We start from the raw sequence: 15493 nt of genomic DNA, 5'->3' as shown, positions 1-15493 counted from the left end.
TTGCTATGATCCTACATTACATCGTACACGCATTTCTAGGAATGTTATTTTCTTTGAAAACCAACATTTCTTTCCTATGTCCTCTGTACCCTCCTCTCCTACTGTGATTTTTCCCTCCTTTGAGGAGCAGTTCTCAGATCCTCATCCAGTCAGTTCTTGTTTTAAACCAAGAATTGTGTATACGTGGCGCCCCCACCCACAATCTCTTCCGATATCTGATCCTACCATGCCCCAAATTCAATCAGTTGCAGCACCTCCAAAGCCTTTGGTACGTCGCGCTTCGCGAGTGTCTGTACCCCCGAACAGGTATGGATTTCCCTCTTCAAGTCCTGGTAACTCTATTTCAGCTCTTATTGCTGCGTTGTCTAATTTAGATATTCCCACTTCCTACTCACACGCTAACAAGCATGATTGTTGGCGACAAGCTATGCAGAAAGAAATTGCCACTCTAGAGGCCAATCACACCTGGGACATTGAGCCTTGTCCTCTCACCATTGTTCCTCTGGGTTGTAAATGGGTTTACTCAGTCAAGGTCTGATCTAATGGAAGTCTAGATCGTTACAAAGCTCACTTTGTTGCACTTGGGAATAATCAAGAATAGGGTGTCAATTATGAAGAGACCTTTGCTCCAGTTGATTTGTGGAAAAAGTTTAGGAACTCGACCAGAGATGGGAAGGGGAATCTTGGTGAAACTGTGAAGGTGGTGATGGTAGCGACGGTGATCGGCTGCAGAAAGGCACTTGAGAAATTATTCTTGGTGGACAATAATTTTTGTTTATCTTTCAAATAAGAATAATATTATTATTATAGATAATTTTTTTTTTTTTTAAGAAAAAAAAAGAGAACTGTGGGATGCAGGAGTCTCATTGCTGCCCCATAAGAAATTTTAATGGAATGTTGCTTGTCTTGGAGGAAAAGGAGACATTAATAGAATTTGTTATGTTGAGTGACCTAAGTGCATAAAATTAAAGTTCAGTGACCACAGTTGCATTTTACCCAGAAGAAAAGAAAGAATAGAAAGCCAGAGAAGTTGCCTATAACTGCAATTGAAGAAAAAGGTGTTCCGGGAAGCTCAAATGCATTGAAAAAACAATAGTATAAAACTCTTCAGCTCAAAAAGTTGAATATTATCTCAGTGAAAGAAGCATTTGATAAATTTCAGAAAGCAATTGCATGATTCATTACCTGCTCTATACATGAAAGAGCTGCTTCACGGTATTTCTTAACTTTCTTTGTGCATGCAGAAGATAACGCACTCAAAATTGCATTTGGTGCGGCGGGATCTTCATTGGAAATTGCTTTATGGCAAGATGTACTAAGAGCAGCTATTGCAAATAAAAGGCTGTCCTTTCCCTGTCAAGCTCTAAGAATTATTAATAAAGCAACTAAGACACAAAGCAATAATATTTTAATATCTTAAAATAATTAAGAAATAAGAACACAAGGATGCCAAAATATGCAGTAGAACTAAGCCATTTTAAGTCGTACTGAACATCAGTGCATAATACAAACACACACACACATGTACCTACCTCCCATAAACGACCAGGAATTTCTTTCATTACTGAGCTGAGAAGAATGTGATTGTAAGGAGACAGGGATTCACCCAAAACATCACTAAGCTTGCTAATTGCCTGTGCTGACTGCATATATGATAAATTGGAGTGAGAAGAGGTCAACAACAAAAATCATAAGAATAATGCAGGACCAGGAAAAACAAGATTACTAGGAAGTAATAAATGCAGAGATAAAGCAGACCTTTCTTTTACTTGCCCATGATGATGATGATATACTCTCACAAACAAGAGAAACAATTTCCCCCATATACAGCTGAAGAGTGATCCGCTCACCACTGGTATTATCCTCCCACAACTCCTCAAATAGGTTAGCAACATATTTTTCATCCTCAAATCTGCATAAGACTCTGTGTTAGGTTATACATAAAAACGTAATTTCATCTGCAGAACCTATCTCAGTTTCTGGATTAGTTACAGAGATTAAAAGAATGATTGTTATGTTTTTGATTAAATAACTAAGCAATTTCCTAAATTAAATTACAGTTATGGAACACATTTTACATTGGCTGGTTCTAGAAAGATAAAAGATTAAAATGAATTTAGATGGTAAAAGGGAAGTGGAAAAATCTAGGAGGCCCATCTACAATCTGGAGCTTTGGATTGACTATAGCAGCAGAGGTGAAGGGGAGCCTAGGAACAGTAGAGTTGTCACCATGCAACTTGGACATCACAGGTTAGAGGCGTGGAAATAGCCCCTTGCAAAAACTGTAAAATAAGGCTGCATACTTTAGACCCATTGTGGTCCACCCCTTGGACCCTCAAATGCAGGAGCTTTGTGCACCAAGCTGCCCTTTTATAGCAGCAGAGCTACAATTTCCAGAAGCTGCAGTTGAACCCCACCAAAAAAAAAAAAAAAAAAAGTCATCCTGGTCATGTACCATGGTGCCTAACTTCTTCCCATGCACATAACCAATTGGTGCTTCATGGATTATAAAATCTCATGCAATTTGTTCAGCACACTTCCAGTCTGAAGTCAGTTGTTTTCTTGTCTACAGCCAATGCATGCTGGCACCCTTCTTATTCTGATCAAAGTATATATGAAGATCAATGACACCTTGAAATTTTGTTCGACAATGTCATTTATATGCAGCTTGCTGTTTATTGCTTTCATCTGCCAAAATCACTTAATATAAATTCCTCTGTTTAGTCATCACAGAACCGACCAACTCATCACAAATTATGTAAACTCTAAGGTCAAAATTTCCCACTGAATTTTTCTTCCAACTAGTAAACTTCACTTTTCCTCTTCACGTGTTTATTTCAGCAGCCCCTAGTAGTCAGCAGCTCTTCCTATCAATCTAATTGCAATTAATTTGATCTAATTATTATGTATTTCATAAATGAAAATTACTTTGACAGTATTTGTTCAGTCAATGAACTCAGGTTGTAATCAGCTGATGTAGAATTCTATATACACACATATATAATATTACAGAAAAAGAAGACTTATTGAGAGAAGAAAGAATAAACAAGGAGGATAACAGAGCCTAAAAGAGCAAAAAGAAAAATAGATCATATACAAAGTACAAACTAGCAATAGATGTAAATCAAGCTAGAAGAAACAACCAATCTAACCGTACATCAGAAAAACCAACACTAAAGCAACCGGACGAAAAAATCCACAGAGAAGTAAAAGAAAATCCAATTCCAGATGAAATTTCTAGACAAAACCTAATTTCGGAAAACATGGGCATTTCTCTCCAGCCAAATCACCCAGACAACAGCAAAAAAAAAAAAAAAAGACCACCAAATCCTCTGAAATCAACCAATAGTCCTCCAAAGAACCAGGGCATACCCAACACTCTCAACACACCAAAATCCATGTTCCACAAAAACCAGCAATCGAAAAATGAAGAAAAAACATCAGCATTTTTCTGGCCACTTCCATCACATCACATGCACATCAGCAGAAACAGCCTTGTAAGGTCTTCTGATCTTTAACATATTGTTGGTGTGGAATCCATTAAGAATGGACATCCACACAAAAGATTTAACCTTAGAGAAGGTTCGCTTCCACAAATGACTTGCAAGAAGAAAAGAATATGAGGACCAGTAATTTGAGAATAGAATGACACGAAAAAAAATGCTAGAAGAATCCAAATTCCGAACCCTAACAACCCCACAATTAGAATAACAAAAATGACTCCAGCATTGTTAGAAGTAAATAAAGCTCCTACACCTCTTTATCATTAAGATTTCTAGAAAAATGAATAGTCCCAAGAAATAAGGTCACCGTCACAACTATAAAAGAGATAGGTTCATCATTAGATAAAGAAATGAAAAAGATAAAACAAAACAAGTGAAAGACACTGCTCCCCACGCCAAAGATCCTTCCAACAATGAGCTTGACAACACATAAGAGGCTCCTGCATGAGCATGAAACAGGTCATCAGTTCCCATATGACCCTTTATCTTCCCCATTTTGGATTGAAGTATCCTTGATGTCAATGGCATCAAAAGAAGGAAAAGTAGAAGGGTCTACGACTCTACAAGTTCATGACTAAGTCTTCAAGAGGCCAGAGCAGTATAAACACCTGTTAATCAACCTTTGAATTTAATAAACAGCCAGAATAGGAGAAGGGTCCAAAATTTAATTGCCAGTACGGCTCTTAAACATGTGGAAGTCAATAAACACTCTCAAAAGAAGGTCTGTGGAGAAGAAATTACAGAATTGAATAATGATTTCAGCCAACAAAATCTCTCTAGAATTTTCATTGATGTTACACATTGACATTTGACCTAAACAAGGAATAGGGAAGAGGAAGAACATCATTTCCTTAAATATTGAGCTTTAAAACCTTATCCAAACTGATGAAGTAGTCTCTCACAGAATTGTTCACCCCAATACTATTTGCTTCAAAATATCCTTTAAAAACTTGTAGGCACAAAAAAAACAACCCATACCAAAAAAGTGTCTTAAGTTAAAATTAAATTCCATAACAAAAAATAATTCAACAATTAGAATAAAATCCTAATTCCTAAGTAGCATATCTTCATTAGAATACTTGGGGCCACGGAAGTCCTCATGGGCAGGCTTGCAATACATGGGTGCGTACCAACTTGACCCAAAAGCTTCCAATCATGTACATAAGCTCCCATCCTCCGCTTCATTTTTTTTTCAAAGTGGGACATGCTCACAAGTAGAATTCTCAACAATCTTAATTAGAATAAAATCCTAATTCCTAAGTAGCATATCTTCATTAGAATACTTGGGGCCACGGAAGTCATGGGCAGGCTTGCAATACATGGGTGCGTACCAACTTGACCCAAAAGCTTCCAATCATGTACATAAGCTCCCATCCTCCACTTCATTTTTTTTTTTTCAAAGTGGGACATGCTCACAAGTAGAATTCTCAACAATCTTCTCTTCACTTGTCAATTCCAACCGCTCACCTTCGAATGAAGGCCATTCTTGATCACTTAATTCATGCAACCAACTAGGAGCCATTAAAACCATGGGATTCCACTCATCTATAGGATTAGGAATTTGTAGGATCCACCACTCCTCTTCAACGGGATCAACAATCTGGAGGAACAAAAGCACAAACACTCGAGTTGAACTCGAACCATGTTAGTTGACCACTTTACCTAAAAGTTTAAACTGTTACATGGTATTAGAAATGAAACGGTAATCTAACATGGTACCAGAGCTGGTTACCAAGAGGTGTTGGGTTCTAGTCATGTTGCCCGCAATTTGAATGGTGCTTAAAAATTATTGCATTCCTTGTAATGGTTGTTATTATTTATTGTTTTTTTTTAAATCTCTCCACAAGCTGTCAGGCTGCTTGTGTGGGGTGGTGTTGAAGATTGATATACATTGTTTCCCCACAACCTAACAACTTAAGATTTTAGGTAAATTGGTTTTCCAATGTGGTATCAGTGCTAATTACCAAGAGGTCCTAGGTCTAGTCTTGTTGCCTGCATTTTTTGTTTGTTTGCTAAGCATTATTTGTCCCTACAATGGGTGTTGTTTATCATTTGTTTATCTCTATATGTGCTTCAGACTGCATGTGCAGTAGAGTGTTAAGGCCTGATATACACTATTGGCCCACAATCTAATAGCTTAAGCTTTTAGGTAGAGTGGCATTCTAAAAATCTTAAAATGAAAACAATTCCCAAATCTCATTTATCATTAACATCTCACTCACAAACACACATACAGGAGGAAGGTTCAAATGGAATGATGCAAAACTATTTAGTTTTGCAATGTTTTTTATGGACCCAAAGTATTAGAAAAATAGATCTTTGCTAATGGAATAAAAATCTACCTTTATATTTTGCAAGTCAATTGAATTTGGACTCCCACTTCTTCCACATTTTTTGAATTAGGCACTCATGGAGCGTCCAATCATAAAATGGCCAAGACTAGACCCTATTCTTCATTCAATGGAGCTCAAATTTATTAAAACAATCCATGATGTCAAAATTGGATTGAACAGTGAAGCTGCCATTTCTGTGGCTTCATTAGGCCCATATAAAGCAACATAAAACTAGATAATTTTACATCCTGTTATTTGATCTCTATAGCTGGATTATCATATCATGGATTGTCTATTGGTCAAATTTGGGCACCATCCAATAAGAGACAGGTATGGCCTAAAAATTTCAAAAGATGCTCTAATTTTGAAAATTCAACTAGGGCCATTTGTGAAGTTAGGTATGATATAAGGTTTCAATTCAAAGGTCAGGATCATTTTATTATACCTCATGTGGGCCTGACAAGGTGTCACCAAGCTTGATGACGCCTGTTTATGGAACATACACACACACATATCCACTCCCCCGAGCCCGTCCACACACGTCGATTGATTACAAGAGTATCATGTCATTAAGGGTTATTTTTTCATTACTACCCTACCCGAAAACAAGTTTCAGCTATTGATGTAGCCTCTTGTTGCTACCTAACAAGACATTCTCCAATAATTCAATGTGACCAACAAAATTAAGGAAAATGTAGCTCTCTAATGTATCAAAGCAAACCAATCTCTCTGCAAATTTTCTAGAGAAACACCCGTAAACTACCTGTTTTCTGAACACCATAGAGATGCAAGAAAAGTCACTATGTCTACCACCATTATTATTTGATGTTACAGCACCCTTAAAAATCTGGCATTTCTTTCCAACCAAATATACCAAATAATGGCAAAACCTGAACATCTCCACATAACTTTCCTCTCATTCCCCTCCCGAAACCTCTAAAATTAACAGCACAAAAATCAGGCATAGGACATATCAAATATTCCCAAGAAAAATCAAAACAAGTCAATTCCAAAGAAGAAGTGCAATGGAAGAACAAATGTGAACAGCGAACAAGTCTACTTACACCGAAAACAAAGATGCACATATGATGGCTGTGCTTTTATTTGCACACACACACACACACATTTGTATGCTCCAGCTTGAGGCTGAGTATTACGTGTTACCATCTTACTAAGGGTACTATTGCCCTTTTTTATGTATATGAGGTATATTAAAATGGGTGACCAAATTATCTAAAGGCTCTCCAATTTTAAGTGACAATTTCCACAGCAATATCGCAAAATAGCAGAAAAAGAACAGCATATCCAACTCAAACCTAGATAGAAAAATAGCTGGAACTATGATAGCATGATATCCACTCAGAACATCTGCAGCCATCGAAGAATAGCTTTTCAGTAAGATTGCACATGAAATTTGAGCATTCCGGTCACCAGCATGCAAAGCCACCGTGTCCTCAATTAGTTTCTGGGCCTGAGAAGGAACTGCATACTTCAAAACTATTGCACAAGCACTCGCAAAGGCACGCTTTGCTGGGCTGGCTTTCTCTTCCTCAACAACTGGAAGCATGAGCTTTAATAGCATGCTTGTAAATGGTTTTATATCAACCCTGACTTTTTGAACTAATAAGCTAATAAAGTTGGCAACACCGACCCTGCAACAGTAGCAGAAAATATCAAAGAGATCAGTACCCATTGATTCATCTAGTATAAGTTCAAGAACAAGGATAATCTATTTTCATAAAAAAATTTCCATGCATAGCCCATGTAGCTGACAATTTGAGCTTTTGTTCAAACAATTGTTCTTTGACAATAAAAATTTATGCATGTGTGCGTGTGTATATATATATATATATATATGTATATATGAATGAATGTATGTGTTATTTCACTTCTGAATAGCTTTTCAAAAAATTGTTCACAAACCAGACCAGGATAAATATTTCTTCTATTACGTAGATGCCAAGAAGTTTCAGCATATCAGAATCGCAAAATAGTGCCTTCCAGATACTTATCACTTATTCAACAATTTCTGCATGTCTCTAAATTTCTTCTGCTTTGCAATGATTTAAAAAGAAAATATGCCCCTGTTCATATTCGTCATCAACAGTTCAGCAACAGATAGCTGGATAGCATCCATAAAAATTATTATTTTATGTTAATCTCTCAATTAGCAGGAAAAAAAGCAAGTGCTTGCTCATTTTAAGTGGACTACAATTGCTAAAACTAGTTATACATTGTTGGCCCACAACCTAATAGCTTTAGCTTTTGGGTGAAGTGGTAACCTAACTACCATTACTTAATATATATTGTCAGAGTTTTAAACTATGGTTTCAGGTTGATCTATTGGTTGCTTAAATGAAGTTACCATGTATTAGTTAAAAGCTTAAGCCAAGAGACAGAGAAGCTGAAGCAGCACTTAAGCATCTTTTAAGCCCAATATCTAACCAATATCGGATTTAAACTCCTTAAAAGCTACATGTCCATGCCAGATTTATGGATGCACTTGAGTCACTTGACAGGCTTGGACATGGCATTGCACGTTGAGTGAGATTTAGGAGTAAGGCTGATTACCAAGCTATGGCACATACAATCAGCCAGTTTACTGAGGTCTCATGTTAAAACTGACTCTGTTTTGGGAGAATCAAGAAGCTATGTTAACACCAACCATTTGCTATATTGGAGCACAAAAACATACGGAGACTGACTAGCATTTTGGAAGAGACATGGTCATGAAGAAAGTTGTGGCTAGCACATTGTACAGTCCTGATTATTCACAAAATCTTTGTTTAAACCTGCCTCCTTTTCTGATTATTGCATCAAGTTGGGGTTGGGTGATATTTATGTACTCCCAGCTTGAGGGAGTGCTAGAGTGGGGCAACGTCATAAAAAATAAAAATAAATAAATAGATAAAAAAAAAAAAAAAAAAAAAGCCAGCCTGGTGCGCCAAGCTCTAGTGTGTGCTGGATCTGGGGAACGAGCGGGTCACGACGGGTCTATATTACACAGCTTTAGCTTGCATTTTTGCAAGAGGCTGTTTCTAGGCCTCGAACTCATGACCTCCAGGTCACCCAGCAAAAACTTCACCATTGCACCTATTTTCTATAACTGTTTTAAGTGCATTTCTGTCATCTGCTTATGTATATACCTATAATGGTTAACTGATATGTCTGAGAAAATTCTCTCATCTGGCTGAATCTCCTGTCGCCTTCTTCCCCTCTTTTTCTACTTTTTAACCCTAACCTTAATTCTCACACTACCTTAATAATCAAATTAGATCTTTCAGGTTTGTTAACCATTATTTGGTCATTTAACATTATTAGTATGTGTTACAGTTATGTTATTAAGTGTGAGTTAGTAAAGGCATTATGGTCATTGGTATTGTACTTGACATATGTTATAAATAGAGGGAGAGACCTATCATTGACTTTAGGTCTTCCATTTTTTACCCAATTGTAAAACATTGAGCTAAACACTGAGCAAGATTTGACCTAAACACTGAGCTCAAACGAAAACCAAACTCTAAATCAAATCCTAAACCTCAAACCTGCTGCTGTAGAAGGATTATCTGCACCATCAAAGACTAGAGGCAGAGTCCAGGAGCTGCTGTAAAATGCTGTAGCTGCCAGAAAAATCCTAGACGCTGCTGTCCTCTTCAGAAACAGAAAGAAACATCTTATATTATGCAAAAATAACCACACAGCAAGCCTCAGAACCTGCCGATCTTGTTTCCTGTGAAATTTCATAGCCGGAGAGTGCCCCATGCGCCGGCCAGAAGCTGGAAGCTCTGACTCCAAGTGCTGATGCATGAGATTTTTTTTATCATGATTTCTGCTCCCATCCTTTTTAGAATGTTCTAAATACCTCCATACACCATAATATATCAAATCATTTGTTAAGTATTTTGTTCAAAAAGTTCAACTTTTTCATTGTTCACTCGAAGCACTGCGCAAATGATTGTTTGGTACTGTTAGAGCTGTGTGCTGGTTTCGTGTAAGGTTTGTGTGTGTGTGTGTGTGGAAGCCTTATGCAGGTTTAGTTATGACTCATTCATGGGTTCACCTTGTTTGTGGTTGCTCCAATTGTTCTGGTGCTGTGTGTTGGTTTCTCGGGGCTGTGCCTAAGTTTCTTGTTGCTGTGGAAGCCTAGTGCTGATTTATTTTTTACTCGCTCATGGTGGGTCATCTTGTTCATGGTTGTTCCGATGGTTCTAGCAATTAATCTTGTTATAATTGGTCTAAGTTTGTGAGTGTTGGCTTGGAGTTTATAAATCCCAAAAGTATGGTTTCATCATTAGTCACTTGTTTGAGTCAACTGTGTACCTTGACTATCAGAGGAGGAGTACTCAAGGTTTCTATAGTATCAATTGTCTCAACAAACATCTTATCACATTGCATCTTTAGCCCAAAAAGGTAATCCTCCAATTTGTATGTCATCTAGTATCTCTCTCACTAGTCCTTGGGTTATCAATTTTGTTGCCACTAACCAGATGATAAATGCAACCAAATTCTTTTTTGCACCCTAAAATCCTAAAAATCTACCTCAAGTTACCTTTGCTGATCAATCCACTACTACAATTAAGGGGATAGGAACAATAAATCCTACTCCCTCCATCTCTCTTTCTTCTATTTTATACATTCCTAAATCCTCTTTCGATCACATGTCAGTTAGTAAGCTTACAAAGTCACCAAATTTTCTATAACTTTCTTTCCTAATTCTATGATTATTCATGATCTGTAGACAAGGAAGACAATTGGCATAAGACGTGAAGCTCATGGATTTTACTACTTCGACCCGCTCTCTCCTCCCATTTCCTGCACAGCCATTGCTACACCACTTCAAATCCATCGTCGCCTTGGCAATCATTCCTTGGACAAGTTGAAACAGCTAGTTCCTACCTTGACTTCTGAGTCTAATATTGAGTGTGAGTCAAGTCAATTAGGAAAACATCATTGTGTTCCCTTTGCTTCTCAAGTCAACAAATAGCTGGTTAGTCCTTTCATGCTAGTCCAATCCATGTTCTTGGGGTCCTAGTCATGTCACATCGAAGTTGGGGTTTCAGTACTTTCTTACATTTGTTGATGACTACTCTAGGATGACTTTGTTGTATCTAATGGAAGATTGTTCTAAGTTGTTTAATATCTTTTATGCCCTCTGTTCTCAAATAAAGACTCAGTTTCATATTCCAGTCAGGATACTTCATAATGATAATGCTAAGGAGTACTTTAGTACCTAATTCACTACCTCTAGGACTAATTTTGCTATGATCCATTAGTCCTCATGTGCCCACACTCAATAACAAAATGGAGTCATAAAGAGGAAAAACAAACATATTCTCGAAGTTACTCGTATCCTATTGTACCAAATGAATGTCCCCAAAGTTTTTTGGAGTGGTGTCATGCTCATAGCTTGCTCCCTCGTCATCAATAAAATGTCATCCTCTGTCCTTGGTGGTAAAATCCCATATTTAGTTATCTTCCCTAAGGCTCCTTCGTTCTCCCTTCCTCCTCTAACTCGGTTGTGTCCTTTGTCCATCAGCTAACCCTAGGAACAGATAAGTTGGATCATCGTGCTATCAAATGTATTTTTCTAGGTTATTCCCATACTCAAAAGTGATATCAATGTTTATCAAAAGTGATATCAATGTTAACTTCTATTTTTGTGCTTGTAGTTCCCTCGTCGGATGATCTTATTTCCCATGATGTTGATCCTCCTATAGCTGTTCAGAAAGGTAAATACACTTGTACCCGTGGTCTTAAATTTCCACGAAATTATCGATTTCCGTCGAAATTTTCGATTTTCGTAAGTTGTAACCAAGGTCTTAACTTTTGATTTCGACTCAAATTTCGAAGCTCTAAAAGTACGAAAATTTCGACGAAAATTTCGATTTCGATGTCAATTTCAATTTCGATTTGAAAAAATAACGGAAATTCATAGTAAAGCATGGAATTCTTTGTGAAACTTTAGAAATGATTAAAAAACATAATAATATAAGTTTTAGGACTAATGCATTACAAATTAAACACATCCATGTTTTGTATGAGGTGGAAAAGTTGTAAAATAGTATGTGTATCAAACATATTTGCAAGATAATGTACATTAAAAATATTCAATTAATACAAATGAAATTCATAAAACATTTAAATAAAATTTATTATACAAATAATGATAATTTAGACATGAATGGTTAAATAAAATATTACTGTAAGTTTATTTTTTCATATAATTTCAAAAGCACTTGTAATAAACTTTTGTTTCGATAAAAAAATTAGGATAGAAATTTCACTTCACTCCTAAATTTCTCATTTGAATTTTGACGAAATTTCATCGTATAGTCAAAATTTCAACAAGTTTCGCTAAAATTTCGAGATTTCAATAAATTTCAGATGATTGGTTGAGATTTTGACGGAAATTATGCAAGACAGAAATCAACTGCCATTTCGATTTCAAAGGTGACTGAAATCAGAAATTTCGATAATTTTGTGGAAATTTAAGACCATGGCCGTAACCCTTGAAATCGAAATGGCAATCAATTTCGGTCTTGCATAATTTCCGTCGAAATTTCAACAAATCATTTGATAGTTATCGAAATCTCAAAATTTTAGTGAGCCTTGTCAAAATTTGAACTACACAATGAAATTTCCTTGAAATTCAAATAAGGGATTTAGGAGTGAAATGAAATTTCTCTTTTAATTTATTTTATTTATTTTCATTGAAACAAATGATTATTACAAGTGCTTTTGAAATTATATGAAAAAATAAACATACAACAACATTTTATTTAACCATTCATTTCTAAATTATCATTATTTGTATAATAATAATATTTAAAAAATTTATGAATTTCATTTGTATGAACTGATTCACTAAATATGTTTCATGTACATTATCTTACAAATATGTTTGACGCACATATTATATTACAACGTCTCCACCTTAAACACAGCATAGATGTATTTACTTGTAATATATTAGTCCTAAAACTTACATTATTATGTCTATTAATCATTTCTAAAGCTTCATAAAAGAATTCCATGTTTTACTAATGATTTCCATTATTTTTTCAAATTGACATCAAAATTGAAATTTCCATCGCGTATTTTTGTAGCTTCAAAATTTGAATCGAAATTGAAATTTGAGACCTTGCTTGTACCCAACATCCAATCCCTACCCCATTTTGGGTGGAGGACTGTAATGGTTGAAGAGATGTGTATGCTACATGATAATGATACTTGAGATTTGGTACCTCTTTCTCCTAATAAGTTTGTGGTTGGTTGTAACTGGGTGTCCCAAGTGAAAGTCAATCTTGACAATTCTATGGCTCGTTTGAAGGCCCATCTTGTGCTAAAGGATATACTCAAGCGTATAGTTTGAATTATTCAAACACATTTTCTCCAATTGCTAAACTTGCCTTGGTACATGTGTTCATCTCCTTAGCCACTACTTGTCATTGGACTCTACATCAATTAGATGTGAAGAATGCTTTCCTACATGGTGATCTTTATAAGGAAGTCTATATGGAACAACCACGTAGGTTTGTTGCTCAGGGAGAGTCAGGCTTAGTGTGTCGGCCTAAGAAATCATTATATGGATTAAAACAATCTCCTAGAACATTGTTTGGCTGCTTGAGTGTTGTAATACTCGAGTTTGGCCTTCGACAGTGTGAGTTGATCACTTTGTATTTTATTGTCATACTCCATTTGACAAGATTTTGCTTACTGTGTATGTGGATGACATTCTGAACACTGGTGATGATGATCAAGGCATCTAGGACGTAAAGATTTTCCCACAAAGTAAGTTTCAAACCAAGGACTTGGGACCGTTGAAGTACTTCTTGGGTATAAAAGTATCAAGACCTCGTACGAGAACCATTTTTTCACAAAGGAAGCATGTTCTTGACCTTTTTTATAAGACTGTGTTGTTGGGGTCTAAACCTATTGATACACCCATGGATCCCAATAGTAAGTTAGTGCTAGATATTGGTGATTTGTTGCCTAACCCAAGATGGTACTAGAGACTTGTTGAAAAGTTGAATTATCTCACATTCACTTGACCAAATATTTCCAAATAAGAGTTGTGAGTCAGTTTCACGATTCCTCGAGAACAAGTCGTTGGGATGCAATAATACGCATTTTGAGATATCTCAAAGGCACAACCTCTTATATCAAGATTGGGGTCACACTCATCCTCAGAGATATGTAGATGCAGATTGGGCTAGGTCACCTTCCGACTGAAGATCCACAACATTGTATCTTTGTTGGTGGTAATTTAATTTCTTGGAAGAGTAAAAAACAATTAGTAATGGCCAAGTCAAGTGTTTAGTCAGAGTATAGGGCTTTGGCTCACACTACATGTGAACGGACTTGTTTGAAGAACATGTTGGAAGAACTGGGTTTTTGACATTCTCAGCCTATGGACTTGACATGTGATGATCAAGCTGCTATTCATATTGCCTCCAACCCAATCTTCCATGAACGGAAAAAGCACATTGAAGTGGATTGCCACTTTGTTCCGGAGAAACTTGTATAGAAGCTCATTACAACCATTCATGTGAAGTCTTATTTTCAGCTTGCTAATTTGTTCACTAAAGCCTTGGGAGGTGCTCGTGCGAAATTCATTTGTAACAATCTAGGAGCATATGATATATATGCTCTAGCTTAAGGGGGAGTGTTAATGGTTATTTGGTCATTTAGCATTATTAGTATGTACTAAACAAAATTGTTGTTGGGATAATGAAGTCCAAAAAGTCATTAAGAAAAAAAGAAACTAGTATAAAATATGACATATCTATATCAATATAGAAAACCTTGAATAGTATAAAGAGGCAAAAAAATGCAAAAAAGACTATTAGTGAAGCTAAACATAGAGTTTATGATGCTTTATATAATAGATTAGATACAAAAGAAGGAGAAAGAGACATTAATAAGCTTGCTAGAGCTAGAGAAAGAAAAATGCAAAGATTTAAGTAATGTAAAATGTATAAAGGATGAAAATGATAATGTTTTAACTAGAGAAGAAGACATATAAGAGAGATGGCAAAGATACTTTGATAATGTAGTAACCCGAACCAAGAAAATAAAAAAATAAATAAAAGAAAAGAGAAAGGAAAAGGAAAAAGAGGAAATTGGTTTGGCACAGGACCAAACCGTCGAGGGTTTCAACTGCGGGGAACGGTTTAAGTGCCAAACCATTGACGGTTTTGTCAAGCACAGGGGTTTTCCTGCGGGCCTACTTACTTAAGGGCTAAGTTATGTTTTTGTTTTCTTAACTCTCACACTCAAATCTCTCTTTTTCTCTCTCTAAAGTTAGGGTTTTGACTCTTTCTCTCTCTCTAGCCCGAGAACTCTCCGCAAGTGCTCTTTGAATCTCTCTCCCTCCTCCCAGCACGTAGGCCGTCGATCTTCGGCGGATTCGTGCGGTTAGGCTTCGGTGGTTTCGAAGGTTTAGGCATTTTTCTTCAGGAACAGGTAAGAGGATTAGATTATGTCAGTTATTTTTAAATATGAATCGATTAAATTGCAATATATGTATACAGAAACGGTATATATGATTTTTTGAACGAATCAGGTATATGAAAATGGTGGTTTTGACTTTTATATGTTTTGGGGAAAACTAACGTGAATGGTTTGAACATCTCCTATTTTCAATAAAATGTATAG

The 15493-nt window shown here is 36.3% G+C and overlaps 1 protein-coding gene across 1 annotated transcript in view; it reads right to left on the bottom strand.

Annotated features, from left to right (window-relative positions):
* Positions 1–15493, bottom strand: part of LOC131149465 (uncharacterized) — a 137642-nt gene that overhangs the window by 18162 nt on the left and 103987 nt on the right. The window contains exons 27-30 of the mRNA XM_058099917.1: positions 7153–7488; positions 1759–1912; positions 1533–1643; positions 1186–1353 (exon numbers count right to left, since the gene is read on the bottom strand). Coding sequence (XP_057955900.1) covers positions 1186–1353; positions 1533–1643; positions 1759–1912; positions 7153–7488 — 769 coding nt within the window. The remainder of the gene's footprint in view (positions 1–1185; positions 1354–1532; positions 1644–1758; positions 1913–7152; positions 7489–15493) is intronic.

This window comes from Malania oleifera, chromosome 2 (assembly GCF_029873635.1).
Source record: "Malania oleifera isolate guangnan ecotype guangnan chromosome 2, ASM2987363v1, whole genome shotgun sequence".
NCBI lineage: Eukaryota > Viridiplantae > Streptophyta > Magnoliopsida > Santalales > Ximeniaceae > Malania > Malania oleifera.
Note: the sequence above shows the minus strand (reverse complement) of the source record. Positions and strands in the feature narration are given on the sequence as shown.